Here is an 18,382-nt window from a genome sequence, read left to right as displayed (position 1 = left end):
AACCCTGCCGGTATTTTGTGGTTATTGCACCTCAAGTCCAAGTGCAGAGGACAGACGGTCATTAAGATGTTCATTACATAAATGTGCTAGGTGAGAACAATTAATCAATACTTCAGTTCTTTAGCTTTGATCTGATCTGTGTGGTGATGTTACTTCCTGGTTCGGGCCCCTTAGTTTCAGTTGTAGAGGAGATCACCTGTCATTTTCATTGGCGAGGTCACCTCTCCACTGTGCCTGTCCTGTCACTCTCATTATGTAAGATCTTCCTAGTTTAACCTGGAATAGCTGGTAGATGTTTAAAAGCCAGCATGCTGTCCCTCGTGCAGTTGTTTTCAATTGCTATTAGAGTCTACTACAGAAGGTTTGTTTTAGTCAGCAAACTGATTAAACTCTCAAGATACAGTGGCAAGAATATTGATATTTCATTAAAAAGAACATTGCTGCACGCCTGAAGTTTGCCAAAGAGCACTATTGACAAAATGTTTTGTGGACTGATGAAACTAAGATTAGACTATTTGGAAAGAATACACAGCATCACGTCTTGTGTAAAAAGGTCACTGCATATCATCATGAAAACATCATCCCAATCGTAAAGTTTGGTGGAGGAAACATCATGATCTGGACCTGCTTTGCTGCATTAGAACCTGGTCAGCTTGCAGTGATTGAGGGGAAGATTAATTTGAAAAATATCAAAATATTCTTCAGGACATTAACAGCCAGCTTACATACATAACAGTTTCTGCTAATTTGAGAATGCTTGTGCTTCAGCTAAAACTCTGTAGAAGTTGTGTGGTGCAACAGGACAATGACCCAAAACACACAACAGAATGGATTCAGAAAAACTAAATCTGTCTTTTGGAGTGGCCAAGTCAGAGCCCAGACCTCAACCTAATTGCAGCAACGAAATACTGTATAAGATTTCAGCCACTTCCTGTTTCAACATGACAAGAAACCTTTAGTATTCACATTCACATCCTGACTGTGAGACAGACATTAAAACCTCAAGCAGTAGAAAGGGGGTGCCAGGGACACACACACTGTACTAATTTGTCTATTAGTACATTAGTAGTATATTATTAGTAGAAATGGATCAAAATCCACTTTTAGGATGACTACATTGTTTTTTCCCCTTGTTTTGTAAAATATCTGTGAGTGTCTTGAAAAGTGCTCTAAAAATAAAAGGTAGAGTTATCACCCAAAACCAGTTTTTACCTCACCAACGGCCTTGTTGCTCAGAGAGTAAATACCCACAGCTAGTGGGGCATTGATTCCTTCCAGAACCTTGGTTCCCCCAATTAAATCCAATCAATAGTCTCAGTCTTTGAGTCAATTAAAGAGGCCACTCATCAGTGATGACCTATGATGGCTGTAAAGAAGATCCCATGAATGCTATAAAACATAGCCTCACTTCTGTAAGACTACGCACAAATATGTATCTTAGCAAATGACACAGTTTAGAGATGATGACATCTTTAGTTTTGTAGTATGAACTTTCCACAATTAATATTTCTGGTTATGTTAAAAACTCATATCAATATATCAAATATAGACAAATTTTAATAAATGACCACAGGTGAAATTTAGTTTTATATCCACATTGGAATTAAATGATTTACAAATTCTAAGTTGTGGTAAATAACAATATTGTATTAACACAACTCACTTGAGTTATAAGGTTCAACCTAATATTTATCCTCAACAATGCATTTCATTAAAGGTAATGTTTCTCTGACTGATGTGTTAGGTGCAGTGTACATGCATTTTAAGCATTATCCCATCATTGCTGCATGCTTGCAGGTCAGCTCTTGTTTAATAAATAACCTAAGTTGCAGCAGAATGATGCTGGACCAGAAACAGATATGGCTCTGAGACCCATTTACCAAAAAATAAACTGCCTTATTTGTATGAATCTCAGTACAGTATCAGTTTGTTCCTCTCCTTCCACCTGTGCACCGTGGGCTCTGTGCTGGGGACCTTAAAACGAAATAAAATCAGGGAACTGATTACATCAGAATCTAACTCATTAAAATTACAGAACTGACCAGACATGAACAGCCAACTTTCATACATAACAGTTTCTGCTTCTCAGTGCCAAAGACATATTTCAGTCTATACCACAAAGTATTTAGTCAACATTCATGTGACGACATTAAAGAACAATATTGTCAGCTGGACAGGAGAGAGGACATCAAGCAATGGAAGCAATGACAGAAGTAAACACAGTAAAATAGACATTATAAGCATAAAACATCTCATCATTGTCCCTTAACCAAAATTAATTAAAAAATATTAAAGGATTTACGAAAAAACGTTAATGGCAATGGTAGTGCAGCAACAGTGACCTGTACAATCTTAAAATGGCAATCAGCTAGATTACAAGGCTGCAGTATGCAAATATAAACAAAGACGGCTTATTGTGACTTCACACTCATGTCACACTCTATACTTTAAGGTCACTTTCGGCGACGTAGGGAGATGCGCTGCAGCCTTCTGGCTTTCGCCCTGGCATCAATGGGACGCATGTCGGTGACCTTTGATCTGACCAGCCGGTAGTAGCCGGCACAGTAGGTGGGTCTCTTGCAGTAGTGGATCATGGGAAAGTCATGCTGACGATCTACAGAGACAGAAAAATATGTAATATTATTATACCCCATTTACGCTTTGTGTTTCTTGAGTGGATGACATAGTGTGAGGAAATGGAAATTTAACCAAGGTGCATCAGAAGAGATGAAAACAGACTTTCACTACTTGCAGTGCACTGAAGTGAATAAAACCAGCAATAACACTGTAGAAATCCTCACCGGTAATGCAGTGGAGGAAAAGTATGATTACATAAAATAGTCAAACTCAAATTGACTTAGTTACATTCCCGCTGTATGATTGTTGCCACAGTAAGGTGCGTACCATTGTGCCGCTGCAGCTTCTCTGTGTGGCTGTTAGGCTTCTTTTTGTCTGTGTCGTGTTGGTCTGATCCTTGCAGAGAGCCTGCAGCTCCTCTCGGGTTATTGTCTCCTTCCTCAGTTTTAGGCTGTCGCTCCTCCTGCTGCCTCCTGCTCTCCACCTCTTTCTGCTCCACCTCGTCGGTTTTCATCTCTTCCTGACGTGTGTTGACTCTGTCCACAGTTCTCCTTGGCTTTTTCTCATCTTTTGTCTCCATGTTGGCCTTTTCCTCCAGGTCTGTTGGCACACACACACACACACACACACACACACACACACACAGGATTTAGAGACACAAAAACTAATAGATACAAATACTTTGTGTGGCGGTGTGACATGTAATGTCCAGGGGTCCAGGGGTGAAGGGTGTGCTGAACCACTGAACACCATGCTGCTGGTTGAATAACCTCTATGTTATCACATGGTATGTAATACATATGGTCTAAATGGGCCTATTTTGCACCCAAATCAAAAGGACCTATGGAAAACCTTCATAGACTCTACACATCCAGACAATACAGGAATATTGCAGAGGATAATTAGACACAACTCAAAATCTGGTTGACCCCGAACATAAACAGTATAGACAGAGTATACAGATAAATGCATAATCACAGCCTGGAAAAAAAAAGAAGCACTTAACAGTTCTGTTATAAACTGAACTCTTGGATACTCATGAGCATGAGGTTTATTTTCAGGTTTAGTCCGTGTAAACAAGATTATTAGTAGTAGTAGTATTCAGCTCCAACCCTCCTGTAGTCTGTTTTGTGAATTGGGTTTGGTTCATCTATGTCTTGAATGGCATGTTTTCATAGAATAGTCTGTGCCTTTTCTAGGACACGCCTTAAAAATTACACACAAAACCATCTGATGTTAACATTAAGGTTTAATCGTATCAGGTTATTGATTTTTTTTTATTCTTTTTACATGGATATATCCTAAAGTGTAAAGAAGACATGCTGCAGAGAAACCAGTAGAAGTATACATATAGTATAGTTCTCATATTTCAGCAACATAATACAACATTAATGGTTTACCTGTGCAAAAGTGCAGTAATTGCTTCACAACGTTATTGAAGCCATTTCTAATTTGCTGCCTTCTGCTGGAGAAACATTCATTTTACAACAACAGTATCTCTAAACCTCTTGGTCTCATTTTCTTCATGAAACCATCCTAAGACTCACCTAAAAGCATCTGTCGGTACACCGCAGTTATCCTCTGTTTTCTATGTGGAATCATTCAGTAAAACAGTTTCTGACTCTGCAAATGTGTAATAAGCAGAAAAGCTTTCTTCAAAGGCATCATCTGCATCTAGAAAAACCTGTTCTCAGTTCCATTCTTATCTCCACAACTCCTGACTAGACATCAAACTCTCAGTTTCCATAGATGAAGTGTCATCAGGGTCCCTGTCTTCATACAGCAGTGCGGGATTTCCTCAGTAATGGATATCAGTGAAACTTGCTCTGGTTGTGATATTTGTACACCTTCATTACTTCAAACTGAAACCTGCAGTTTGAAGGATGTTGCTGTTTCCAGTCAGTTTTCTTCCTACCATATAATGTGCTTCTAAGTCCTTGTTATTTTTATGAATGAATGACAGATGTCGTTCCATTGATGGCTGAGCAGTCGATCTGCAAAAGAAGTTGAACTGTCAAAAGAGAGCCATGTGTAAGACATTTAAATCACATTAATCTATTACATTATTCATTATTAGTGGTTACTAATCAGAGTCCACAATCATTTGTTGTAGTTAACCAACTGGCTAACCTTGCTGCATTGTTAGCCACCTACATTAACTGTGACATAAAAAGCTGTGACTGACATTTTACACATTAGCATTGACTCACCTTTTTCTCCTTTAGTGTATCCGCTGTCAATTCAGGACCAGCAGGTTTACGTGGAAAGTGGTAGTCCATTCGGTCATTAATAAAAAATTTGTGCTGACATTACTAGATGGTGTGCGAACAAAATTGATGCTGCCGTAGAACATTTAGCTCCTCCAAGGTCCGTTTTAAGTGACATTATTACCATTGTTAACAAACCTGCAGCCAATCAAACAAGTCAGCTGATACACTGAATGAATTGATTCACTGAGATCAGTGTCTTTCTTCTTCAAACGGCTGACCAGTGGGTCAGGGAGTAGGTCAGTGTGAGTACCTTTGTCTGCCTTTGCCTTCCATAACTCCCTGTTGTGATGAATCTCTTGGTGCCATGTCACCTTGACGCTCTTAAAGTCCACTGTGGTCAGACAGCAGCTGCCCTCGGAGCAGTTACTCTTCACACTCGAATGCTTTCCATCGCTCCCACAGATACTGTTGACACTGTGCACAGAACAAAGACACACAATTTCAATTTCAAACAAGGAACTCAGTTCTGTGGAGTTCTTCTGGCTTTAGACGGTGCTATAATGCTGCTTATTGGCTTGGAATTTGTTTCTAGCCAATAAGCAGCATAAGCTATTGGCTAGAAACATTAATGACCGAATGGTTTATTAATGTTCTGTCAGTTAACTAAAGAGCTACAATAAGGAATTATTATGATATCTGGCCTTTAAGGATAGTTTAGCAAACTTAGGTTGGATCCCAGTCCCCTTACATGCATCCATGTTTCCCCCTAGTCTTTTCCTTCCATGTTAGTCCTTTCCACTAAAGAAACAGGGAGGAAAAGAGTAAGGAACTGAGGAAATGTGACGTCATTCCCTCTGAAGCGCCATGTGCTGCCACCTCTGTTCCTGAGGATGGTGGCTCAGCTGGATCCACTGCAGGTCAGCTGTCAGTTCAACTTCTGAGTTGCTGTGGCGACTCTTGTTGGATTGGGGTTTGTATGTGAAACGCCGCCCAATTAGACTGAGCAGAATTTGAACACAACCTGACTCGAGTCCCGGGTTGGATCTCAGCTCCTACTGCCACCAAGAACCAAGTGGAACACCTAAAACATCATTTTCACTTGAAAACTACTCACTTCGTTTCTGCATTTACCTCTCTCTACATTAACACTAAAAAAGGGGTAAAACCATGCACAGAAGACAAGCATACTATACTCTCTCAAGTGATCCCCATTTAACTAATCGTTTCACTCATTTAACCAACTGTACTGAACTTTGTGGAGATGATTCCATCTCCGTTTTTTGTCAGAAATCAACTATGATTCAGTGTTGGAAAAACATACATACTGTAGTGTGTATACTATACTTTGTGTAATGTCAGTGTTTTCTGGCAACATGATTGTCAGGAGTGTCACCTAGAGCGTCTGACACCGGCCAATCCAGTGCGAGATGCCTCCTCAATTAGTGGTGTCACAATCTTCTCAATCATTTCTGTCATCACAGCAAATGTTGGCTCCACGATGAAGTCAATGAATCCTGCAGGATACAGTATCCATGTCAGATAAATATTCATTAGGCACGTTCTGCTTTTGTTGCAGAGATTTTATACATACTTTCCCTGTTTTTTGTTTTCACTGACATGTGAAACCATTGTCACAAACGTATTTGATTAACAGTATAACCATTGAGGACCGATTTGTGGTGTTGAATATAAGAAAATAAAAACTAAGTCAATCTGAGAAGCATCAGTTGCATTAGTGTATCTTACCAATCTGGGACTGGGCCACCATGGTGGCTTTGCGGTCACAGAGAGGGGAGAATGGCAGACCCATCTCTGCTTCTTTATCACCCTGAAAACACATTGAACATCACAAGATACTCTCATCACAGGTTCACTTACAGTTTTATTAGCTTCTTTTATTTTTTCTCTTTTTTAATAGCAAAATATCAGTAGGTATTGCTGATTGAACTACGCTCTTTGGCTACCCTGAGCTAATAACCTAAAGGATGGAGTGATAGTTGTCTTTGCAAGATTAGATATGATTGCATTGTATAATTATCCACCCCTGGGACTGCCCCTGTCAAACACATATTTGTCAAAGACATTAAGCCTAATCATTGAATAATACTGTAAATGGTACATCTGCTTGTGGTAGAAATGCTGAGGCTACCTGCTGGAAGAACTCCTCCAACAATGATGCGGTCCAGCGGTGATGCAGCTCCCAGCGCTTGGAAGGGTGGCTGATGTCAGCAGTGTGCAACAACAGGGATAAGACCTTTGGTTTATCAATCCTGCAAAGACAATGCACTCAGTCACTGCTAAGCTGTTTGTCTGCCTTCATGACTGTAGTGACTTTGCACAGTCCCATCTGTAGTCAGGTTAAGTCAACAAGGGCATGTTGGTTAAGGAAAGATTGTGGTTTTGGTTAAAGGTCCCTGAAGTCATTGTAAACTTTCCTACCTCAAGATTACATACATTATACTCATTATCTCATTATATCATTACTTCAGGTGATAATCTGCAAGTAGGTTTCCTACAAAACACATTCACCCACTTTGTGGAAGAATTCATTGCACGCCAAATCAGGTTGTATCAGCTAAAATAAATAAATATTACATGTTACGCATCAGACCAAGTGTAAAGGTAAATAAACTCAACAACTTAAGTTGGTTTGCGATTTGTGAAGGCAACAAGTGGCCTGTTGTGGACTTAAGAGACATTAACTCAGAAGTGAAATTCATTACTCACTCCTCAGGCTGCTGTAAAGAGCTTTTCATGGCTTTGATCTGCTGGAAGTGACAGGACATGTCAGTGGCCAACACCATCTCCACTACCAGAGTCCGCAGTTCTCTGAAACAGTGAATGACAAGTATCTGAGAAACTATTAGATGAACGGCCACAAACAGTCATGTTCCCTCCTGCCAATAAAAACTGACTCAACACTACTTCTAAATGTCTGTATGTTAATTTTGAGACCATGTTACCATAGCAGCCACACAAAGACGCCATACTGACTCTTTAGTGCTGTTTTATAAAAAGTGAATGTGTCTTCTCACCTCCAGTCACCTTTGGAAAGATTAACGAGGATGTTCATGTCATCCTCGCTCTGTAGAAGGCGATAGGCAGCGCTGACATGGTGGTTTTCCAGAACAGCTCGGTCATTGTACAACATGGCTGTTTCTGACCTGCAAATCCCACATAGCTATGCTCATCATAAAGCACATTTTAGAAGACAAGGGAAATTGTTGATTTTCTAATGATAGAGACTCGCTGTCTTCAGTATTCTCAACCAACGTGGCAATTACCTGGTCTGGATATGGAAGTTGTTGGTGGTTCCTGTATGTTCAAAGTCATGGATGGCAGCTGCAAAGATTATGGCAAAGATCTCCAAGTCACTTAGCCAGTGCTGCGAGAGACACAGAGGGAGGTGGACAGATGTGACACATTAGAGAAAGATACAAAGGTATACAATAGGTATGGCATGACCGGGGGTTGCCTGAGATGGAGTGTACACTGAAATCTCACTTAGGTTTAAGTTTACTGAACAGCCTGTTAAACCGAGCTCTTGCCTGTTGTTGTTTGCTATCATGACCACAGTGCAGAATTAAAAGCCTGACACAGATTCGTTTACTGACACACTCTCTACCAGCTGCTCTCTGCTAATTAGCTTCTCTCTTTCCCTGCCACAGACACTCGTGTCAGGTCATAGTCAGGGCTTCAGAACATAACACCAGCCACTTCACAAGTGCTCTCAGCTGGTTTGATGTTGCTGCTGGTTGTTCTGAATCAGCTACCTAACTTGAGTTTACTTGTATTAAGAACCTGACCTTTAGGGTAGGTCACCATGTTAACTTACACTGCAGTTTCTGTCTTAGGTATTGTATACCTGAAGTTGTTTAAAAGAGACTGAAAGATCCAGTAGAACCTCTTTGTTAGGCCTTTTTTAGATTCTGTACTTCACACCCTCTCTGGTAAATGTGCATCGACTGTCAAAAACTCTTCTCCAGAGCCACAGAAAACAATATACAACTGTTTTCACAGCCTGAATCATGAGTAGTAAACAAGTCTTTCTTGTTCTCACTGAAAGATTCTATGCATTCTTTATGTAATCACTTCTGGAAAATGTGCTTCACTTTGCATTGTGCATCAACATTAGCCCAACCCCAGACTTACCACCATGCCAGTCTTGAGGAGCAGGTAATGGATGGTCTGCGTGACATCAGCAGCATGCACCAGATTGTGGTAGGGGTTCTTGTATTTGCTGTAGCCCACCTCCAACGAATCCAAAAATGATAGGAGAGCAGAAATAGGGACCTGGTACAGAGGCAACAAAACAAAGAAGCCTGATGACAAATATTACTTATTCTAAGCCCATTAAATAAGACCTGCAAAACAATAGTCCACCGGTTTAGAATGGAGTATACAGTGAAATCTCATTTAGGTTTAAGTCTAATAAACAGTGTCTGTTAAACTAAAATTACTGTTTAATTGTGAGGTAGGAAGCACATGACCCTTTTGCAGCCTGTATTTTGCCTATTGTAATATAATTACAACAGAATTGGAAAGTGTGTTCTGCACGTTTGGTTTAAACTACAGTGTAATTATAAGGTAACTGTCATGATTCATATTAGTAGTTAGTGAGAAATAGATATTATGACGTATGTACATGTTAATAAAATGCAGCCATCATGTCATGGGCCTTTAGCTTTTTGATTTCATAGTATCACATACTTTTGAATCCATTGGGCAAAAGAAATCTCTGCAGGTTTGAAATGTAAATGTTTACCTACCATATACTTATATGGTATATATAAACCCAAAAGAATTACATTTCATGTTCTAAAAGCCCACTTTATTTATTGCCAACTAATTATTTCAGGCACATTTCTAACTCTTCTTCAGTTGCAAATTATTAGGTAATTACTACTAAATGTGATTGTATTTTAACATAAATTAGTTGGATATTGTTGTAATACTACACAAATTTTCTGGTAATTACATTCAAATTTCAAACTTCAATTTTGGGCCAATTACCTTATAATTATATTGAAAGTTCAAACTAGTTTCACACTCATGTTATTTAAACTGTGGAACAATTACTAGGCATCTATTTAGAAATTAGCTGTAATTTACTAGGTTACCGCATATACACATGCCACGTGTACTGATGCACCACCATACTGTCACAGTCTCATCCGACCATGGCACCTGTATCTGTCTTCCATTTATTCTTCTTCTCTCTAATACCATTTATCAATAAAGGGATTACCAACTAGTATCCCCTGAAACCTGGTATATGTATTGGAAATCATTCACACTGTACATGACGACAGGCAATCGGTGTATCTGAAACGAGTGATGGAGGCAGTGGAAGTTGTGTGTTTGTTGGCATACCTTGAAACGATTGATCAAGTCATATCTGGTGAGCAGTTCATAGAAGACAAATTTCAGAGCATGGTCTCCACTAGCTTCATTCAGTGCAAACACATCAAAAGACCACATGTTCATGTTCTACAACAGAAACATTTAAGTTTCATTAGCATATGAGCATTAACACCTCACTTGTCCTGTCCCTCACTTGCACCAAGTTGCTTTGGATTAAAGAGTCTGCAAAATGACTAAATGTACATGCAAATGTAAACATATCGGTCAAGAAAATAGCAGTGTTCACAGTGCTCTCTACTGCTTCCCTTCACCTGCAAAGAATATATAGATAGCAAGTGTTTTTAAAATAGTGTATTTAAAATATAAAGCAAACTAGATACACTCATATCTTGAAGGTTTTATACATGGAACTACTAAAATGAAATAATCACTTAATTTATAATGAGGTGCTTGATTAAACTTCTTATTTAGTTTCTTAGTGTTATTTCTAATAGACATAGATAAATACATATAAAACAAACAGAAAGAGAACAAGAACACACACTAATACCTTGAGCACAGTGATGACATTTGGGGGATAACTCAAACCAGCCATGTTGGAGGTTCGTCTGTATATCCTGTCACAGACATATAACAGACACACACACACACACACACACACACACACACACACACACACACACACACACACACACACACACATACATACACACAGACACAATGTCACAATGTCAAAACCAAAACACACCGCAGTAAATGCTACACGCTAGTATGGTGACAATTAGAGGAGAATATTATTAGTTAAACTGTTGATGGCCAATTCTAATACGTAGTTAGTATATTATTTTAAATAAAATTAATACATTTTCAAAGACTCATCTCTCAAAATTGAGACAGACACTCGGAAAATTTGCAGTAGCCGGTTGTGGATATAGACTTTGACAGCATGTGTCCACATGTGGAGGTTTGTTTGATTGCACAGTTCATTTGTCAGGTTTGGCAGGTAGAGAAAAAGCAACCTTGTCTCCTAAACATTACACTTCTGTGCATCTAAACCGTAATTACAGTTACACTTTTGCAGCACGTTATACATAATCGTTATGTTGTGATGCAGTGTAATTTGTGAATGAATGAAGCGATGCATTTATTAACAGAGCACAAGTCGCACAGAGGGGGCTGGAAGGGATGGAGGGCGAATAGTGTACAGTACTGACAGATCACATTCATCACATTGTGAGGTTAGGCTTACATTTTATTGTAGTTTAGAGTAGTATTGTGTGTTGAGTGTTTAAGGTTACTGTCAGATTTTTCTTTAGTCCAGACAATAATCGTTTTGCCTGAACTCAGAGATGAACATACATTTAATATGTTTGTCAAGTATCAAACATATCAACACAAGACTTTTATGTTATTGTGATCCAGCTGCAATTAGTTTTCCCACAGAAATGTATTTGTAACTGCAATTTAGTTGAAGAGAAATGTCATTTTTGGGAGACTGGGTTGGAACCTAAGCAGCTGATTAATGATGACTGATGAATTAATTGTAATTGGTTTATTGATCCCAATGGGGAAATTGTTAATGCACAGTTTTAGTATCTTGTCCACGACACTTCAGCACGTGGCCAGAAGGAACCAGGAGTCGAACTTACAGTCCTAAAGTCCTAAACATTGTGGACAGCTGTCTTGCCAGCCAAGCCACAATACAGTCTTGTATTTTTGTGCCAAAATCTAATCAGAATTTTACTACAACAATAATAGAAAATAGCATGTGTTTTATTTTATTTATGTTTTGTTCATTTAAAGGGCCACGGTGGGAAACACCAGTAAGACTGCCAGTACACATGAAGCATGTGGCAGAATCAGCTCTGATACTGTGTGGTTGATTCCTACATGCCACGCACTTTCAACGCTACAGTAAGACAAGAAAATGTTCTAGTAATCTGTCAACTAACTATTCGCAGTATTATAAAAATAAATATATAATAGGTTACTGTGACAACTGTGAGCTGTGACATCTTATAATAAGGGCTTATGAGCATCAGATATCAAGACTGTTACATGGAAATCAAACCACACAAGACCCAACAAAACCAAACCAAAGGAAACCAAGCCACCAAACCTCTCCACAAAGATGCCAGCCTGTACTGCATGGACAATGCTGCGGAAGCGAGGCTTGTCTTCACTGCGGTGGAGCATCAGGGCCCTCTGCCGGGTAAAAGTGGAAGCTAACCAGTCACGGACCTCTGACGGCACTGTGTCTGACTGGATGTCACTCAACTCATCTTCTGGCTCTGCCAGCCGCCTGGAGGAGGAAGATTCACAGAAACCCTCACAGTGAGTGTACAGTTTCTGCAGACTGGGTCTTTTCACAGCTGTTGATTAATGAGTTCACTTTATCTGGAGAGCTAATAGTTTGTTAAAAGTTGTTAAAACTATTACATTATGTGGTGGTAAAGACACAAGTTGGTTGGTCTAACCCAGGGGCTTAATACAAACTTGCTGTCATTATCATGTTTGAAGTATGACTGTTCTACTCACTGTTCAATTTGTTCACAGATTGAATGTAACAGAGTAGATTCAACTTTCAGCATGAGCTGTGACATGTGACAGGTATAAAACAGTGGTTGAACTCATGAGGTCAGGGTTGTGACACAGTGAACCTTTAGAATCACACACTAATCACCTTAGTATGGTTTGATAAAAGCTGAAAGCTCCTTGCCTGGTTTCCTCAAAGTACAGATTTTCCAGAACAGAGGCAGCAAACTCCAGGTTTTTCTTCAGGTCCACCACAGATGCCTCTCCCTTCTCCAGCTGCTTTACAAGACATCGCAACCTACAACACATCCCCACACCAACATCAGCAACACTTAAACAATGCTACCATCTACTGGACGGTTTCCTGTAAAATTTTATTCAGACATTAATGGACCACTAAGCAACAATTGTAGTTTTTTGTCTTTGAAGGTGCATTAGGTTTGATCAGGAGCCATCACCAGATCAAAAATTTAATTAGTCCAGTACAATGACAATTTATGCCTCCATCACATTATGTCCTCTACCTCATTAATAGAAACATGTTTAACCAACAAAGTGATGCTGATGTTAGCATGTGGCTGAAATAACTGCTGTGCCTTACAGAGTCACTAATGGCTGCAGAATAGTCTTTTTATCAATATTCATCTTATTATTTGCAACCCAGGAGGTTTTAGGCTGCAACACACAGCAGTATGATCACAGTATCACATTGTAAGAGAAACATAGGTCAGTGTATAATTGTAATAGCGTGTTCCTTCTGGAGTTTCTGCGTGTGACCTGATAGCCGTCTTCTCCATGGCATCAGGTGCATCTGGGTTTGGCAGCTCATCAGCCAGGATCTCTTCGGGGCTGCGTGGGTCCATCAGACTTCTTTTGTGGTCAGTGACGTCAACACCAGCTGTCACAGCGGTGCATAGCACATTCTGGGACTGTGAGCCTGAGCAATATCCATACAAACAAATATGCTTTTATGTGTTTTTATATGTTTTATATGTATCTTTAATCAGACTATCACGTCACAGCTGCCTCTACTACACATCTTATGACTATATAACTATATTGGTATAGTTGTGAACCTCATTGAACTCACGTGCAATGGGGGCCAGGGGACGGCGGTTGCTTTCTCCAGCCTCGTTGGCAACTGTTTGGAGAAGAATTAGAACTTCTTTCATTGTATAATATTATTGGTAATATGTATATATAAGTGTGTGGGTGCAGATGTGTCTAAAGGTTTTCACTTATTTTGCCTCATCAGACTTTCCTCAACAGTTTTTCTCAATTGCTTAAACACTGTAACCAGACTTTTGAAGTAAAATTTCAAAACCATTACGCCATTTATCAAAAAGAAAACCCAATTCCCCAAACCCTAAACACTACTCGCCTGTTTTGACACACAAGTCAGATTTGTTGAGCTGTCACTGCAGAACTCTACACACAAATCTCTTAATTTCAAACTGAGTACACCATGTGTTCATTTCCAAAGCTCTAGCATTCTCGAGTCAGCACAGCTTGAGCTCAATCAGCACACAACTCCCCAGGTAAAAACACTAAGAGTCAAAACACACCAATCAGATCCTTCAATGGATAAATAGAAGGGTCCAAATCAGTTCACTGAGTTTTGGAACAATTGAACAATGGATCCATAAAGAAATGAAGGAATAGATCAAGGAGGAAGAGAAAGAGGTGGAGAGGAAGGACGAGGACGGGGAAAAACAAGCAGTCTCAGACTTGATTTTATTTTTGTCCTGTACTGTGTAGTACATGCACACGGTTTTTCAAGAACGGATAGTTTTGAGTGTAGAGCTTCATTTCGACCTAAAAATCGGACATTACAGACATAAAGGATGGATGGATTGTGTTTACTGTTTTGAGAATATGAGGGATAGTTTCAAGAAATGTGTTTAAGTAATCAAGAAAAACTGTAATGTGGGATCTCAAGGAAGGCTGCTTGAGTTGAGCAGTCATTGGCCAGACATAAGGTGCAGATGTATTTGATGTTCTCACACTGTACAAACATGTGTGTTTGTGAGCATATAAGTGATTGGGGGATGGGGAGTGCCGCTGCAGATAAAGAACAGCCAGATAACGCTCTGACAGAGGCCACTTCATTAGTAATAATGACTCCCTGAGCTCAGCACCCTAACAACTGACAACACACACACACACACACACACACACACACATTTATTTGCACCAGTCAAAATGATGTCACAGTCATTTCCTATCTCTTCTAGTTCCCATAGAGACAGCAACCTGTAAATACACACACACACACACACACACACTGTAAAATGACATCGCCTTCTGTTCTGTTACTGATGTGAGCACAGAGAGGCACTTGATTCACAGTAATGTTTTCTGTAAACAGTTTTCCAGTATTTTTAATCTCTTTAAATTTCTTTCCCTTGCAAAGTGTTTTATGTTGAGCACACAGTTGAATGACAAGGAGACTAGAAATAATACAATAGAAAATCAGCTAATCTGATTGAATAATGAACACCAAAGATTGTGCTTCTGTCCTCTGCTGGCAACATGACAAGAGGTCTTGGTGCATGCTGTTTGTTGGTTACTTTTCACATGACTGATCTGTCTCGTTTGGTTTGCAGTGCTTCTCTAACACCAAACATGGTCAGCTAATGTAAAAGGAACACTACACAGCTTCATCATTGGCCTATCTGTTGAATGATGTCACCAGGAAACTGCTATGGTAACGAGTTAACTTCTGAAAAAACTAAAAAAGTGATTAAACGCTAAACAACTTTGGTACTTTATGTACGTGCAGCCTTGTGTCAGTTGGAACTCAATATTAACTTTCTTTTTTTTTAAATGTCTCCTTAATCTACTGTGGATTTGACCTCATTTGCACTGGACGCTGTACACATGTCCAATGAGCTGGGTTAGCGTTAGGAATATGTTTATTCTGTTCAAATGAAGTCTGCTACAAGTACTGGTTGTAGTTGTTATGGTTTTTACAGAACTGGGGTTTTCCAGCAATTTGCTGGCTGCTGCAATACAAACTGATGACACTTCTTCGTACAGAGTAAAGAAATCTGGTGAAACAGGGGATATTATTTGTTTTAATAACTCTTTTGCAGTTCTATACAGTATGCAGATAGAATATGATTCTAGAAATTCTCCTATTTCAATTTAATTTTTTCATGTAGCACCAAATCACAACAAACGTCACCTCAGGGCACTTTACAGTATGAGGTTTAATATCTTACAGAGTATAACTATATATTATATAGAGAATGATTTATTATAGAAACCCATGAATCCCATTCCTAATTTCTGTTTGTTGTTTCTGCTCCTCCAAATTGGAAAGCCATCAGCTTATCATGTCTTTATCAACCAAGACTCCCCTGCCAGTGTCAACAAAATATAACATGCAGCTTAATTAATTATTTTTACTAGAAATATGCTCCAAAACCTATTTCAGTGTGGAGAAGTGCAGTTCTGGAGCATTCTTACATATTGTAATTTCATAATTACAACAAGCTGAAGCGCTGGGCAGAGGACAGCAGAGAAGGGTTCTGCAGGATTGGGTGGAGCAGACTGGGTGGATTTTGAGTCTCATGCGAGTGCAAGCTTCAGTTTTTTATTGTAGTGTTACGTTTGGCTTTATTGTGACATGCGTGCATTATTAAGTTAATTGAATCCTGTTGAGTGTCAGAGGTGACACCACTGCTGTGCCACTTAATATTTTCTGAAGCCATTGGAGGTGAAAAAAAAAAGTTTGGTGCTCAGTATTGCCGCAAGTTTATTCAACTTCTGGTGTGCAGGTAGCTTCTAGCTCTTTCTGAGGACTGGGAAATTAAACAGTGAGCAGCAGGTTATTAAAGCTGTATTTTCCTGTTGTATAGCAGCCTTCCTGGAGAATAGCTGTCACAGAAACACAAGTAGACCAGGTGAACAAGTGAACTGAAAGAAAAATGAACAGATTAACTAGGTGAACACATTCATTAATGTAGCCTGTTTAATCTCCAACCAGAAGAGGTCAGAAGATATTCTTCGATTTCTCCAATGGATGTGTAAACAATGTTTGCCATGTCATCACAAAGTCATGGGCATCATTCTGGCACTGTATCCCCATCCATCACGCTTCTGGTTTGAGTATTTGGAGGTTGGATGGGGTTGAGTTTAGGAGATGATGGTGGTAAAACTTTTTTTTATATGGCACGGTTTGCCTGGTAGTCGAGTACAACATATACAATTTAACAATTCAACTGGGCTGCTCTTCATAGACTGATTCACATTCACCTACAGCAAATCCCAGATTCATATCCAATCAGATGTAAAGAGGAAATGCTGATGTTGAAGGACCATGTACCATTCACAACCTGCAATTCAGATACATTAAACCCTAAGTAAAGACTACCATCTGCTCAGCAGCACAGTAGCACCCAGCAAGACCTCCCTCTCATGCTCACACATACTGTACGCCACATGAGTCTGTAACAAAGAGTCTCTTACCGATGGTGAAGCTGAAGCCATCAATGCTGAAAGTGGCACTCCGACACTTTTTAAATCCCTGCTTTTTGGAGGTTGCCTCTGTCATTGTGGCTCTTGATGTGCACTCCCCTGCTCTCTGTCTGTCAGTGGCTGAGTGTGGAGAGAGCAGAGCACTGTTTCCCGGGAGAGGAGTGAACCCAGAGGCTGCTCCCCCCTCAGTGGCTGTAACCCTGGCAGTGCTTGTAGTCCCGCTGGAGACTGGAGGTGCTGCGGAGCTTTCAGCAGTCATGTTCAGGAAGAATGCCGGCCTCCTCCCCCCTCCTCCTCCCTGCTCTTCATCTCTCAAGGCCACTGTGATCCTGCAGGCATACTCACAATAGCAGCGCTCTCACTCTGTCTCTCTTCTGCTTCTCTCTTCCTCCCATCATTCACAGCTGACTCACAGCAGACATGTGTCTCTTTCTCCCCCGTGGACTGCTTTATGGCCATCCTTACTTCTATGCTAAGGCTGCTTGATGTGTCTCCTCCTCCTTCACGGCCTTCTGCTTCTCCCCCTCCCTCCACCTCCCTTCAGCTCTCCATAGAACTGTTTCCACTTGTCATGTCCATGCTTCTTTCAAGGCATCTCTAAAGAATTTGAATATTTACATCCATACATTATGTGCTTGTGTATTGTGCAGTGACATTAGCATTTGGTTGGATGACAAACACGATGAGACAACATACATCATGAAGAATCACTAAACTGATGTGTACACTCCACATTTATAGGATTTCACCTGACTCTTTAAAAGCCTCTATTTTTCTGGTTTTAGGTTTTCTACCAGATGTTGGACTCCTGCTTGGACTCATGAGCACTGTTAAGCCCAACACTAATGTTGCTCTGTGGTAAAAATGTGAACTGTTTAAACTACCTTTGGCATCAATAATCTGAAACGAGAGCTTCCTGTAAATATGTTTTACATCGGCACAATGTCCACTAGGAAGGGTTCCTTTACCTGATTCAAGGATCTAAGTCAGTGGTCCGAACTCCTGGTCCTTGAGATCCACTGTCCTGACTTTTCCAATTCCTTCTGCGTTCCCACTGTTAATTACCTGGGTCAGGTGTGTTCAGCCAATCAGAAGCTGCAGGGACCATTGGAAAACAAGCGCTGTGGTTCTCTAGGACCATGGTTGTCTACCCCTGGTCTAAGGACAGGGGGCGGGAGCAGTTTGAGACAAAGTTAACATTTGACGTTGTGTCA

General features: G+C 40.1%; 1 protein-coding gene across 1 annotated transcript; it reads right to left on the bottom strand.

The window, feature by feature from the left end:
- Positions 1-4,523: 4,523 nt before the first annotated feature.
- On the bottom strand, positions 4,524-17,251 carry LOC113164657 (calcium/calmodulin-dependent 3',5'-cyclic nucleotide phosphodiesterase 1C-like). Its single transcript, XM_026364049.1, has 16 exons — positions 17,160-17,251; positions 13,777-13,827; positions 13,464-13,623; positions 12,871-12,984; positions 12,271-12,453; positions 10,702-10,768; positions 10,161-10,277; positions 8,940-9,080; positions 8,072-8,172; positions 7,823-7,951; positions 7,515-7,616; positions 6,937-7,057; positions 6,534-6,615; positions 6,181-6,301; positions 5,066-5,261; positions 4,524-4,571 (listed from the first exon to the last, which is right to left on the bottom strand). The coding sequence occupies exons 1-16, from the start codon at positions 17,242-17,244 to the stop codon at positions 4,524-4,526; spliced, it is 1,818 nt and encodes a 605-aa protein (XP_026219834.1). The 5' UTR covers positions 17,245-17,251.
- Positions 17,252-18,382: the final 1,131 nt, after the last annotated feature.

Source organism: Anabas testudineus, chromosome 2 (genome assembly GCF_900324465.2).
Source record: "Anabas testudineus chromosome 2, fAnaTes1.2, whole genome shotgun sequence".
Classification (NCBI taxonomy): Eukaryota; Metazoa; Chordata; class Actinopteri; order Anabantiformes; family Anabantidae; genus Anabas; species Anabas testudineus.
The sequence above is the reverse complement of the archived record's forward strand: the minus strand, read 5'-3'. Positions and strand labels throughout refer to the sequence as shown.

What these genes read in the sequence shown, in the direction of transcription:
- LOC113164657 (XM_026364049.1), bottom strand. Translation starts at nt 17,244, where the DNA reads ATGACAGAGGCAACCTCCAAAAAGCAGGGATTTAAAAAGTGTCGGAGT. An exon ending in ACTTGATCAATCGTTTCAAG is followed by an intron (nt 9,081 to 10,160) that starts GTATGCCAACAA and finishes CCTCTGTACCAG; the next exon opens with GTCCCTATTTCTGCTCTCCT. An exon ending in ACCTACTCCCTGACCCACTG is followed by an intron (nt 4,572 to 5,065) that starts GTCAGCCGTTTG and finishes CTTCTTTTGCAG; the next exon opens with ATCGACTGCTCAGCCATCAA.